Source organism: Oncorhynchus keta, chromosome 10 (assembly GCF_023373465.1).
Source record: "Oncorhynchus keta strain PuntledgeMale-10-30-2019 chromosome 10, Oket_V2, whole genome shotgun sequence".
NCBI lineage: Eukaryota > Metazoa > Chordata > Actinopteri > Salmoniformes > Salmonidae > Oncorhynchus > Oncorhynchus keta.
In genome coordinates this window covers 31319306-31332130 of record NC_068430.1, presented here as the reverse complement: position 1 = coordinate 31332130, position 12825 = coordinate 31319306, and the positions used below count along the sequence as shown (strand labels likewise).

At 42.4% G+C, this 12825-nt stretch overlaps 1 protein-coding gene across 1 annotated transcript; it reads right to left on the bottom strand.

The window, feature by feature from the left end:
- Positions 1-4915: 4915 nt before the first annotated feature.
- Positions 4916-12041, bottom strand: LOC118388500 (H-2 class II histocompatibility antigen, E-S beta chain). Its single transcript, XM_035777654.2, has 6 exons — positions 11878-12041; positions 11043-11315; positions 9988-10269; positions 8767-8880; positions 7644-7664; positions 4916-7533 (listed from the first exon to the last, which is right to left on the bottom strand). Exons 1-5 carry the CDS (start codon positions 11939-11941, stop codon positions 7654-7656), a joined length of 744 nt encoding a protein of 247 aa, XP_035633547.1. The 5' UTR covers positions 11942-12041; the 3' UTR covers positions 4916-7533; positions 7644-7653.
- Between the last annotated feature and the right edge of the window lie 784 nt (positions 12042-12825).

Here is a 12825-nt window from a genome sequence, read left to right as displayed (position 1 = left end):
TAAGGTCTGGGGAGTTTCCTGGCCATGGACCCAGAATATCAATGTTTTGTTCCCGAGCCACTTAGTTATCAGAGCAGCTCACAGATTACTGTACCTGTACATAGCCCATCTATAATTTAGCCCAAACAACTACCTCTCCCCCTACTGTATTTATTTATTCCTTTTTTTGCCTTTACCTCCCTTATCTCACCTCATTTGCTCACATTGTATATAGACGTATTTGTCTACTGTATTATTGACTGTATGTTTGTTTACTCCATGTGTAACTCTGTGTTGTTGTTTGAGTCGAACTGCTTTGCTTTATCTTGGCCAGGTCACAGTTGTAAATGAGAACTTGTGCTCAACTAGCCTACCTGGTTAAAGGTGAAATAAAAAATAAAAAAATAAATACCTAGTCTGTTGCACAAACACAGCTTCAGTAGTCATAGAGGTACAGCATGGCAGCAGTCTCATAGTTTACAGGAGACAGAGCTACAGGTGAATGTATTAGGGTATACTATGGAGAGTACTGAGTATAAGATCGTACACTACTACTGTATTAGGGTATACTATGGAGAGTACTGAGTATAAGATCGTACACTACTACTGTATTAGGGTATACTATGGAGAGTACTGAGTATAAGATCGTACACTACTACTGTATTAGGGCATACTATGGAGAGTACTGAGTATAAGATCGTACACTACTACTGTATTAGGGTATACTATGGAGAGTACTGAGTATAAGATCGTACACTACTACTGTATTAGGGTATACTATGGAGAGTACTGAGTATAAGATCGTACACTACTACTGTATTAGGGTATACTATGGAGAGTACTGAGTATAAGATCGTACACTACTACTGTATTAGGGTATACTATGGAGAGTACTGAGTATAAGATCGTACACTACTACTGTATTAGGGTATACTATGGAGAGTACTGAGTATAAGATCGTACACTACTACTGTATTAGGGCATAGTATGGAGAGTACTGAGTATAAGATCGTACACTACTACTGTATTAGGGTATACTATGGAGAGTACTGAGTATAAGATCGTACACTACTACTGTATTAGGGTATACTATGGAGAGTACTGAGTATAAGATCGTACACTACTACTGTATTAGGGTATACTATGGAGAGTACTGAGTATAAGATCGTACACTACTACTGTATTAGGGCATACTATGGAGAGTACTGAGTATAAGATCGTACACTACTACTGTATTAGGGTATACTATGGAGAGTACTGAGTATAAGATCGTACACTACTACTGTATTAGGGTATACTATGGAGAGTACTGAGTATAAGATCGTACACTACTACTGTATTAGGGTATACTATGGAGAGTACTGAGTATAAGATCGTACACTACTACTGTATTAGGGTATACTATGGAGAGTACTGAGTATAAGATCGTACTACTACTACTGTATTAGGGTATACTATGGAGAGTACTGAGTATATAGATCGTACACTACTACTGTATTAGGGTATACTATGGAGAGTACTGAGTATAAGATCGTACACTACTACTGTATTAGGGTATACTATGGAGAGTACTGAGTATAAGATCGTACACTACTACTGATCTATGGAGAGTACTGAGTATAAGATCATACACTACTACTGTATTAGGGTATACTATGGAGAGTACTGAGTATAAGATCGTACACTACTACTGTATTAGGGCATACTATGGAGAGTACTGAGTATAAGATCGTACACTACTACTGTATTAGGGTATACTATGGAGAGTACTGAGTATAAGATCGTACACTACTACTGTATTAGGGCATACTATGGAGAGTACTGAGTATAAGATCGTACACTACTACTGTATTAGGGCATACTATGGAGAGTACTGAGTATAAGACCGTACACTACTACTGTATTAGGGCATACTATGGAGAGTACTGAGTATAAGATCGTACACTACTACTGTATTAGGGTATACTATGGAGAGTACTGAGTATAAGATCGTACACTACTACTGTATTAGGGCATACTATGGAGAGTACTGAGTATAAGATCGTACACTACTACTGTATTAGGGCATACTATGGAGAGTACTGAGTATAAGATCGTACACTACTACTGTATTAGGGTATACTATGGAGAGTACTGAGTATAAGATCGTACACTACTACTGTATTAGGGTATACTATGGAGAGTACTGAGTATAAGATCGTACACTACTACTGTATTAGGGTATACTATGGAGAGTACTGAGTATAAGATCGTACACTACTACTGTATTAGGGTATACTATGGAGAGTACTGAGTATAAGATCGTACACTACTACTGTATTAGGGTATACTATGGAGAGTACTGAGTATAAGATCGTACACTACTACTGTATTAGGGTATACTATGGAGAGTACTGAGTATAAGATCGTACACTACTACTGTATTAGGGCATACTATGGAGAGTACTGAGTATAAGATCGTACACTACTACTGTATTAGGGTATACTATGGAGAGTACTGAGTATAAGATCGTACACTACTACTGTATTAGGGCATACTATGGAGAGTACTGAGTATAAGATCGTACACTACTACTGTATTAGGGCATACTATGGAGAGTACTGAGTATAAGATCGTACACTACTACTGTATTAGGGCATACTATGGAGAGTACTGAGTATAAGACCGTACACTACTACTGTATTAGGGCATACTATGGAGAGTACTGAGTATAAGATCGTACACTACTACTGTATTAGGGTATACTATGGAGAGTACTGAGTATAAGATCGTACACTACTACTGTATTAGGGTATACTATGGAGAGTACTGAGTATAAGATCGTACACTACTACTGTATTAGGGTATAATATGGAGAGTACTGAGTATAAGATCGTACACTACTACTGTATTAGGGTATACTATGGAGAGTACTGAGTATAAGATCGTACACTACTACTGTATTAGGGTATACTATGGAGAGTACTGAGTATAAGATCGTACACTACTACTGTATTAGGGTATAATATGGAGAGTACTGAGTATAAGATCGTACACTACTACTGTATTAGGGTATACTATGGAGAGTACTGAGTATAAGATCGTACACTACTACTGTATTAGGGTATACTATGGAGAGTACTGAGTATAAGATCGTACACTACTACTGTATTAGGGTATAATATGGAGAGTACTGAGTATAAGATCGTACACTACTACTGTATTAGGGTATACTATGGAGAGTACTGAGTATAAGATCGTACACTACTACTGTATTAGGGTATACTATGGAGAGTACTGAGTATAAGATCGTACACTACTACTGTATTAGGGCATACTATGGAGAGTACTGAGTATAAGATCATACACTACTACTGTATTAGGGTATACTATGGAGAGTACTGAGTATAAGATCGTACACTACTACTGTATTAGGGTATAAATGGTATACTATGGAGAGTACTGAGTATAAGATCGTACACTACTACTGTATTAGGGTATACTATGGAGAGTACTGAGTATAAGATCGTACACTACTACTGTATTAGGGTATACTATGGAGAGTACTGAGTATAAGATCGTACACTACTACTGTATTAGGGTATACTATGGAGAGTACTGAGTATAAGATCGTACACTACTACTGTATTAGGGTATAATATGGAGAGTACTGAGTATAAGATCGTACACTACTACTGTATTAGGGTATACTATGGAGAGTACTGAGTATAAGATCGTACACTACTACTGTATTAGGGTATACTATGGAGAGTACTGAGTATAAGATCGTACACTACTACTGTATTAGGGCATACTATGGAGAGTACTGAGTATAAGATCATACACTACTACTGTATTAGGGTATACTATGGAGAGTACTGAGTATAAGATCGTACACTACTACTGTATTAGGGTATAAATGGTATACTATGGAGAGTACTGAGTATAAGATCGTACACTACTACTGTATTAGGGTATACTATGGAGAGTACTGAGTATAAGATCGTACACTACTACTGTATTAGGGTATAAATGGTATACTATGGAGAGTACTGAGTATAAGATCGTACACTACTACTGTATTAGGGTATACTATGGAGAGTACTGAGTATAAGATCATACACTACTACACAGCCATACAGAGTATATACAGTATGTAGAATTAAAATTATCAGAATGGATATCGTAAAGCAGTACATAGCAGTTTCTGGGTACTGTGGCCCTCATACCTCTCTCTCTGTGTACGGAGAGCTGTAACCCAGGGTCTCCCAGGACATTCTCACTGGGCTGTAGCTCCAGACCATAAGCATTTATTTCTATTATCGAGAACAGAACATTTGAAAGCCATTAGGTGGGTCACACCATTAAATTGTGGTCAGTCTCTCTGCAGACTCTGGACTGATGGCTCTTGACCCTGTGTTGGACAGAGCAGGTGAAACCCATTCAGCCCTGACAGCATTCCCTAGGACTGGTCTTGTCTAGACAATAACATGTCTGGTTCCTCAAACAGAAACAAAATATACAGAGGTATGCACAGTATGTGTACAGTTGACATGCCAGTCATTTGTGATCAAAAACAGGTCAGATGTTGAAATGTCAAGAATAACTACATTAGCATATTATTTAAATGTAGCCTAGTCGTGAAGTTTATGAGAAATGCAACTGACAAACGTAATACATTATTCCTAATAGCATAACCTTTGTACTGTGTTCATGTCATCACCCTGGTCTCTGGTCGTATGTGATTCCCTATCTCCCTATCAGAAGGCAGGTAACCTTGATCCTGTCAGATTTACTTGAGTTCCTAGGTAGTAGGAGTTGGGGATCGATTTAGGATTCAGACCAAGAACGTCACACCAACCACAGGGAAGTGACCGATACACGACATGTTCAAGGTCACCGTCATTTTACCTCAGATACCAAGAAAACATCAAACCCAACCTTAGTAAACAGAGACACTGAATCATAATGGTTTATTGAAAAGATTGTACCATATCAAAGGTGTGTAAAATATGTCCCAGTTAAATAGGAGACCTGAAACCACAACGATGACAGAGCAGAAAATGAAGGGAGCTGAAATCAACCACATACAATCTTATCAATGAGACATGAAGGAGGTTGCTTTCCAGGGGTGTGATGTCAGTACAGGGGTGTGATGTCAGTACAGGGGTGTGATGTCAGTACAGGGGTGTGATGTCAGTACAGGGGTGTGATGTCAGGACAGGCGTTGTGATGTCAGTACAGGGGTGTGATGTCAGGACAGGGGTGTGATGTCAATACAGGGGTGTGATGTCAGGACAGGGGTGTGATGTCAGGACAGGGATGTGATGTCAGGACAGGGGTTTGATGTCAGTACAGGGGTGTGATGTCAGGACAGGGGTGTGATGTCAGTACAGAGGTGTGATGTCAGGACAGGGGTGTGATGTCAGTACAGGGGTGTGATGTCAGGACAGGGGTGTGATGTCAGTACAGGGGTGTGATGTCAGTACAGGGGTGTGATGTCAGGACAGGGGAGTGATGTCAGTACAGGGGTGTGATGTCAGGACAGGGGTGTGATGTCAGGACAGGGGTGTGATGTCAGGACAGGGGTGTGATGTCAGTACAGGGGTGTGATGTCAGGACAGGGGTGTGATGTCAGTACAGGGGTGTGATGTCAGGACAGGGGTGTGATGTCAGGACAGGGGTGTGATGTCAGTACAGGGGTGTGATGTCAGGACAGGGGTGTGATGTCAGTACAGGGGTGTGATGTCAGGACAGGGGTGTGATGTCAGTACAGGGGTGTGATGTCAGTACAGGGGTGTGATGTCAGTACAGGGGTGTGATGTCAGGACAGGGGTGTGATGTCAGTACAGGGGTGTGATGTCAGTACAGGGGTGTGATGTCTGGACAGGGGTGTGATGTCAGTACAGGGGTGTGATGTCAGTACAGGGGTGTGATGTCAGTACAGGGGTGTGATGACAGGGGTGTGATGTCAGTACAGGGGTGTGATGTCAGTACAGGGGTGTGATGTCAGTACAGGGGTGTGATGTCAGTACAGGGGTGTGATGTCAGGACAGGGGTGTGATGTCAGTACAGGGGTGTGATGTCAGGACAGGGGTGTGATGTCAGGACAGGGGTGTGATGTCAGGACAGGGGAATGATGTCAGTACAGGGGTGTGATGTCAGGACAGGGGTGTGATGTCAGGACAGGGGTGTGATGTCAGTACAGGGGTGTGATGTCAGTACAGGGGTATGATGTCAGTACAGGGGTGTGATGACAGGGGTGTGATGACAGGGGTGTGATGTCAGTACAGGGGTGTGATGTCAGTACAGGGGTGTGATGTCAGGACAGGGGTGTGATGTCAGTACAGGGGTGTGATGTCAGTACAGGGGTGTGATGTCAGGACAGGGGTGTGATGTCAGTACAGGGGTGTGATGTCAGTACAGGGGTGTGATGTCAGTACAGGGGTGTGATGTCAGTACAGGGGTATGATGTCAGGACAGGGGTGTGATGTCAGGACAGGGGTGTGATGTCAGGACAGGGGTGTGATGTCAGTACAGGGGTGTGATGACAGGGGTGTGATGTCAGTACAGGGGTGTGATGACAGGGGTTTGATGTCAGTACAGGGGTGTGATGACAGGGGTTTGATGTCAGTACAGGGGTGTGATGACAGGGGTTTGATGTCAGTACAGGGGTGTGATGTCAGGACAGGGGTGTGATGTCAGGACAGGGGTGTGATGTCAGGACAGGGGTGTGATGTCAGGACAGGGGTATGATGTCAGTACAGGGGTGTGATGTCAGGACAGGGGTGTGATGCCAGTACAGGGGTGTGATGTCAGTACAGGGGTGTGATGTCAGTACAGGGGTGTGATGTCAGTACAGGGGTGTGATGTCAGTACAGGGGTGTGATGTCAGTACAGGGGTGTGATGTCAGTACAGGGGTGTGATGTCAGGACAGGGGTGTGATGTCAGGACAGGGGTGTGATGTCAGTACAGGGGTGTGATGTCAGTACAGGGGTGTGATGTCAGTACAGGGGGACATTTAAAGTCTAAAACATGAAGAAATGAAAACAGACTGAAGCTATTTTCTATTCTCATTAACCAGCGTTTTACTCCTTCACAAAACAGCAGTATTACCACACACAATATGTTCACCATTTACTGAACTTATTCCTTTGTCTTTTGTTCCCTTGAGAACAAGTGTGTTATTTGTTAGTGAAAAAGACACAACAGTAAAGCTGAGTAAAGAACCCCCAGCACAGTGGACTGTTGTATGTGCTGCCCACTCAATAACTTACAGTGTTATAGTAGGTCAGTTAAAGCAGTTCTCTACCACACCTATTAGGTAAATCAACAACTAATTACATCATGCTCAGCACTAACTGTCTAAATACTATCAAGCCTAAAGTTGTTCATGGATTAATAATGAAAGGTGTAAGGATAATATGTTACCAACAATATGATTCATTGGGAAAGTATTGATGAATATTCAGTTAAACACTCCAGCAGTAGACGTCCTTTCAGGAACACTGATTCATAACAAGCAAGAAAATCTCATTTGGGATCCATTTCTGCAGCAGATACACCAATGTACCTTCAAATGTGAAAATATAGTAAGCAGGTATTCGTAGTGAGACAAATGACTATAATGACATATTTAACATGAGCCATTGTAACTGGTCTTTCAGCAGAATAGAGTCTCACCTTGTTGCTACTAGAGCACCCCTGTTATAGGAGAGAGAGAGACAGAGAGAGAGACAGAGAGAGAGAATATGAATCATTATAACATTTACATGTTGATGAACACAATCCCATATGCTGTTCTATACTATTACACTATTACTATTGCTCTCTCTGCTTTCTGCTCTCTCTGCTCTCTTTCTCTGCTCTCTCTCTCTCTGCACTCTCTCTCTCTCTCTGCACTCTCTCTCCCTCTGCTCTCTCTCTCTCTGCTCTCTCTCTCTGCACTCTCTCTCTCTGCACTCTCTCTCTCTGCACTCTCTCTCTGCACTCTCTCTCTCTGCACTCTCTCTCTCTGCACTCTCTCTCTGCTCTCTCTCTGCTCTCTCTCTCTGCACTCTCTCTCTCTGCACTCTCTCTCTCTGCACTCTCTCTCTCTCTCTCTCTCTCTGCTCTCTCTCTGCACTCTCTCTCTCTGCTCTCTCTCTCTCTGCACTCTCTCTCTGCACTCTCTCTCTGCACTCTCTCTCTCTGCACTCTCTCTCTCTGCACTCTCTCTCTCTCTGCACTCTCTCTCTCTCTCTGCTTTCTGCTCTCTCTCTGCTCTCTCTCTCTGCACTCTCTCTCTCTGCACTCTCTCTCTCTCTGCTCTTTCTCTCTCTCTGCTCTCTCTGCACTCTCTCTCTCTCTCTGCACTCTCTCTCTCTCTGCACTCTCTCTCTCTGCTCTATCTCTGCACTCTCTCTCTCTCTGCACTCTCTCTCTGCACTCTCTCTCTCTCTCTGCACTCTCTCTCTCTCTGCTCTATCTCTGCACTCTCTCTCTCTGCACTCTCTCTCTCTGCACTCTCTCTCCCTGTTCTCTCTCTATTACTATTACACTATTACAATAACAAAGTATTGAGATAAACTTTTGTTATTGACCAAATACTTATTTTCCACCATAATTTGCAAATAAATTCATTAAAAATCCTACAATGTGATTTTCTGGATTTTTCTTCTCATTTTGTCTGTCATAGTTGAAGTGTAGCTATGATGAAAATTACAGGCCTCATATTTTTAAGTGGGAGAACTTGCACAATTGGTGGCTGACTAAATACTTTTTGCCCCACTGTATATCTATGTTTTCTACACACTGATGACCTCACCTGAAGACTTCTTCTTGTAGTAGATCAGTCCTGCTAATGCTAAGATGGTTCCCAGCACCAGACCGGATGCACCGATCGCTATCTTATTCCTCTCAGCCTCAGGCAGGGACGGGTCTGTCAGAGAGAAAGGATCATTTCAACAACAATATTACTGTGATTCAATAACAGTATTTCTATTAAATACACAACACACACAACATAGTCTGTGTACCACCATTACCTCACACCCCATGAACCTACTCTCATACAATTACCCCACTCTCACACACCATTACCCCACTCTCACACACTGTTACCCCACTCTCACACACAATTACCCCACTCTCACACAACGTTACCCCACTCTCACACAATTAGCCCACTCTCACACACCGTTACCCCACTCTCACACAATTAGCCCACTCTCACACACCGTTACCCCACTCTCACACACTGTTACCCCACTCTCACACACTGTTACCCCACTCTCACACACAATTACCCCACTCTCACACACCGTTACCCCACTCTCACACACCGTTACCCCACTCTCACACAATTACCCCACTCTCACACACCGTTACCCCACTCTCACACATTACCCCACTCTCACACAATTACCCCATTCTCACACACCGTTACCCCACTCTCACACAATTACCCCACTCGCACACACCGTTACCCCACTCTAACCCCACTCTCACCCCATTAACCCACTCTCACACCCTTACCCACTCTCACACCCTTACCACATTCTCACCCCATTACCCCACTCTCACACCATTACCCCACTCTCAGACCCTTAACCCACTCTCACCCCATTAACCCACTCTCACACCCTTATCCCACTCTCACACCCTTACCCCACTCTCACACTATTACCCCACTCTCACACCCTTACCCCATTCTCACCCCATTACCCCACTCTCACCTCAGTAACCCACTCTCAGATCGTTACCCCACTCTCACCCCATTACCCCACTCTCACACCCTTACCCACTCTCACGCCATTACCCCATTCTCACCCCATTACCCCACTCTCACACCCTTACCCCATTCTCACCCCACTCTCACACCCTTACCCCACTCCCAGACCCTTACCCCACTCTCACCCCATTATCCCAATCTCACACCTTTACCCCACTCTCACACCCTTACCCCACTCTCAGACCATTACCCCACTCTCACCCCATTACCCCACTCACAGTCTTACCCCACTATCGCCCCATTATCGCCCCTTACCCCAGTGATACATCATGGGCTCAGTGAGGCTGATGTGCTCCACCATGCAGGAGATCTTCTCTCCAGACTTGGGTGTGTACTCCAGGTGGGAGTGGATCTGGTAGTACCAGTCCCCGTTAGCCAGCTCCTCAGTGGAGGTCACATCAGATTTCACCTCACGTCCGTCCCTCAGCCAGGTCACTCTGATTTGTTTGGGGTAGAAGTCATAGGCGCTGCACATCAGCATGGCAGGGTGTCTGCCACTGGGGGGAGTCACTGAGCTCAGTCTGACATGGGGCTCAACTAATGGAGTAAACAAAAAATTTGTCAGCATAGTTATATCATTGTTATATTATACACTATATATTTTTTATTTTACCTTTATTTAACCTTTATTTAACTAGGCAAGTCAGTTAAGAACAAATTCTTATTTTCAATGACGGCATAGGAACAGCGGGTTAACTGCCTGTTCAGGGGCAGAACGACAGATTTGTACCTTGTCAGCTCGGGGGTTTGAACTTGCAACCTTCCGGTTACTAGTCCAACGCTCTAACCACTAGGCTACGCTGCCACCCCAATATGATAGGACGCATAACATTTAGTCCATAGTTCTGATATCATTGAACCATCGCTGTGCTTTATAAATTAGACTTCATTAGAGAGATGAGCTGGAATGTACATACAATAGATGATTAGGACTGAACTGTTGACATATAGCTGACTAGTCATACTGTAATGGGGCGGCAGGGTAGCCTAGTGGTTAGAGTGTTGGACTAGTAACCAGAAGGTTGCAAGTTCAAATCCCCGAGCTGAGTTGCTCAGTGTTCTAAATACAGTTCCAGCTATAAAACTATTCAAGAAAAACCATGTTATTCATCCATCCAAGTTAGATAACAATTGTGTCTTTATTAAGCGTTTACCTTTAGTCTGGATATATATCTTTATTAATCCCTGAATCTCCACCATCATCTTCATCAGACAGATCTCTATATAACATTTATCCTGAATAAAATAAAGTAATGGTCTTGACTTGCTCAGTCAGAGGCCTGTAAGTGGTGTTAAGGAGCCCTGCTCACCTGTCTTGTCCAGTATGGCGCTGTAGTCGATAGCATCGTTAGTCTTACAAAAACGCTCCAGCTGCGCCTGCTCTTGACCCAGGATCCCAGCATCACTGTTCCATGCTTCTGCATTTATCAGACCCAGCTCAGTGTATCCAACAAACCTCCCCACAGTGCTGTTGAATCGGATTTGTTCAACCTTATTGAAAACATAAGAGTCTATATACTCTATACCCTGCAGGTCCTTTGAGGAGAATCGACACTGACTCACAACCTGATGAAAATATCCATCTGAAAGGAAAACATGAATACAGGTCATTGTTTTGTCAGATTGTTTTGCCATATAGTTATAATATAATGTTAAATGTGGTACTCTGCCAACTGTACTAACTTGTTTATTTTCATGTCACTCATCTATACTCATTTAAATATGGTATATTTTTATCCAACCATGTTGTATTCCTGTTCCACTATACAATGTTAGACATTATAGTTTGGCAGATTATTCACTCAGTGTAACTATGTGAAGGTTCAACATAAACGTAATATGAGGACTACAAATACACTGGTTTAGACTTAATGCAGGTATTACCATCACCCAGACTACACTGTCAGAGAGAACAGAACAATTTCAGGGTGCTGAAGATTATGCAAATGATTGAATATAATTACTCATAATATCAGTCCCTCCAATTTGTAAGTCGCTCTGGATAAGAGCGTCTGCTAAATGACTTAAATGTAAATGTAAATGTCAGGTAATGTTGAACATACAAATAATAACAACAACAGCAACAATAATAACAACAACTCCATTCCAATCATAATCAACAAACTTTTTTTGTTCTCAACTTACCTGTTCCAGAGAATATGGACCATAACAGGGTCAGGCAAATGTAGAAGGCAATTGGCATCGACATGTTCCTCTGCTGAGTGATAGTGAACTAAAGACAGCAGCTCAGAGAGAAAGGAATTAACTGTTGAGGAAATGGGCCAGTCCTCTGCTGCTGACACACAGCGTCACATGTTACCAGGCAGACCCTACAAGAAGACCTTAAATATAGAAGGGATAAACTGTCCCTAGGAAGATGTTGAAGTATTATGTCGCTAAACTGTATTTGTATCAATTGTATACAACTTTTCAAAATCACAAGGCTAAGAGTCCAAATAACCTGACAAAATTAAAAACACTTTTAATGAAACAATATATTGGGAGGACTTCACACTGGCCGCTCCACAAGGGAAGGACGGCTCAACCTGTTGTATTCAGAGCCGGTGACAAATTACATTTGATTTGAATTAGATTAACTCACTTTGTGGTAGGAATTCACCACAGTATAAATGTCAAATAAAATAAACCTGAAAAAGGTTTTTAAAAGGTTTAAAGGGCGAATAATATACAACTTTTGATTATCTAAGAATTTGACTGTGAGTAGAAAGCAATCCACACATTATATTTGAGAAAACCTACATTAAACAGGTCAGTCCAGGTCAGTCCAAACTTTGATTGCAGTCTTCCAATTCCTTGTGTGACCAGATTTTTAAAAACGTGGAACTTGGTTGTCATTCCACGAATAGAGAGAGTGCATTTTGGGTAGTGTACTTTTGTCAAAAGTACAATAATCTTCAGGAATGACTTTGTCAAAAGCAACACAATAACTAGGGCTTTATAATGATGCTGAAAACCTGGGGACATTTTGGGTTAAATGGGTTGACATCTTCCTAGAAATGTAACAGGTCAAAATGGGGAACACATTTATTTAAATGAAAACACATTATTATACACTATATATACAAAGTATGT

Coding starts and splice junctions, on each gene's coding strand:
- LOC118388500 (XM_035777654.2), bottom strand. CDS start 11,941: ATGTCGATGCCAATTGCCTTCTACATTTGCCTGACCCTGTTATGGTCC. Junction 11,316..11,877: donor GTCCATATTCTCTGGAACAG/GTAAGTTGAGAA, acceptor TTTTCCTTTCAG/ATGGATATTTTCATCAGGTT. Junction 8,881..9,987: donor GCCCATGATGTATCACTGGG/GTAAGGGGCGAT, acceptor TCTCTCTGACAG/ACCCGTCCCTGCCTGAGGCT.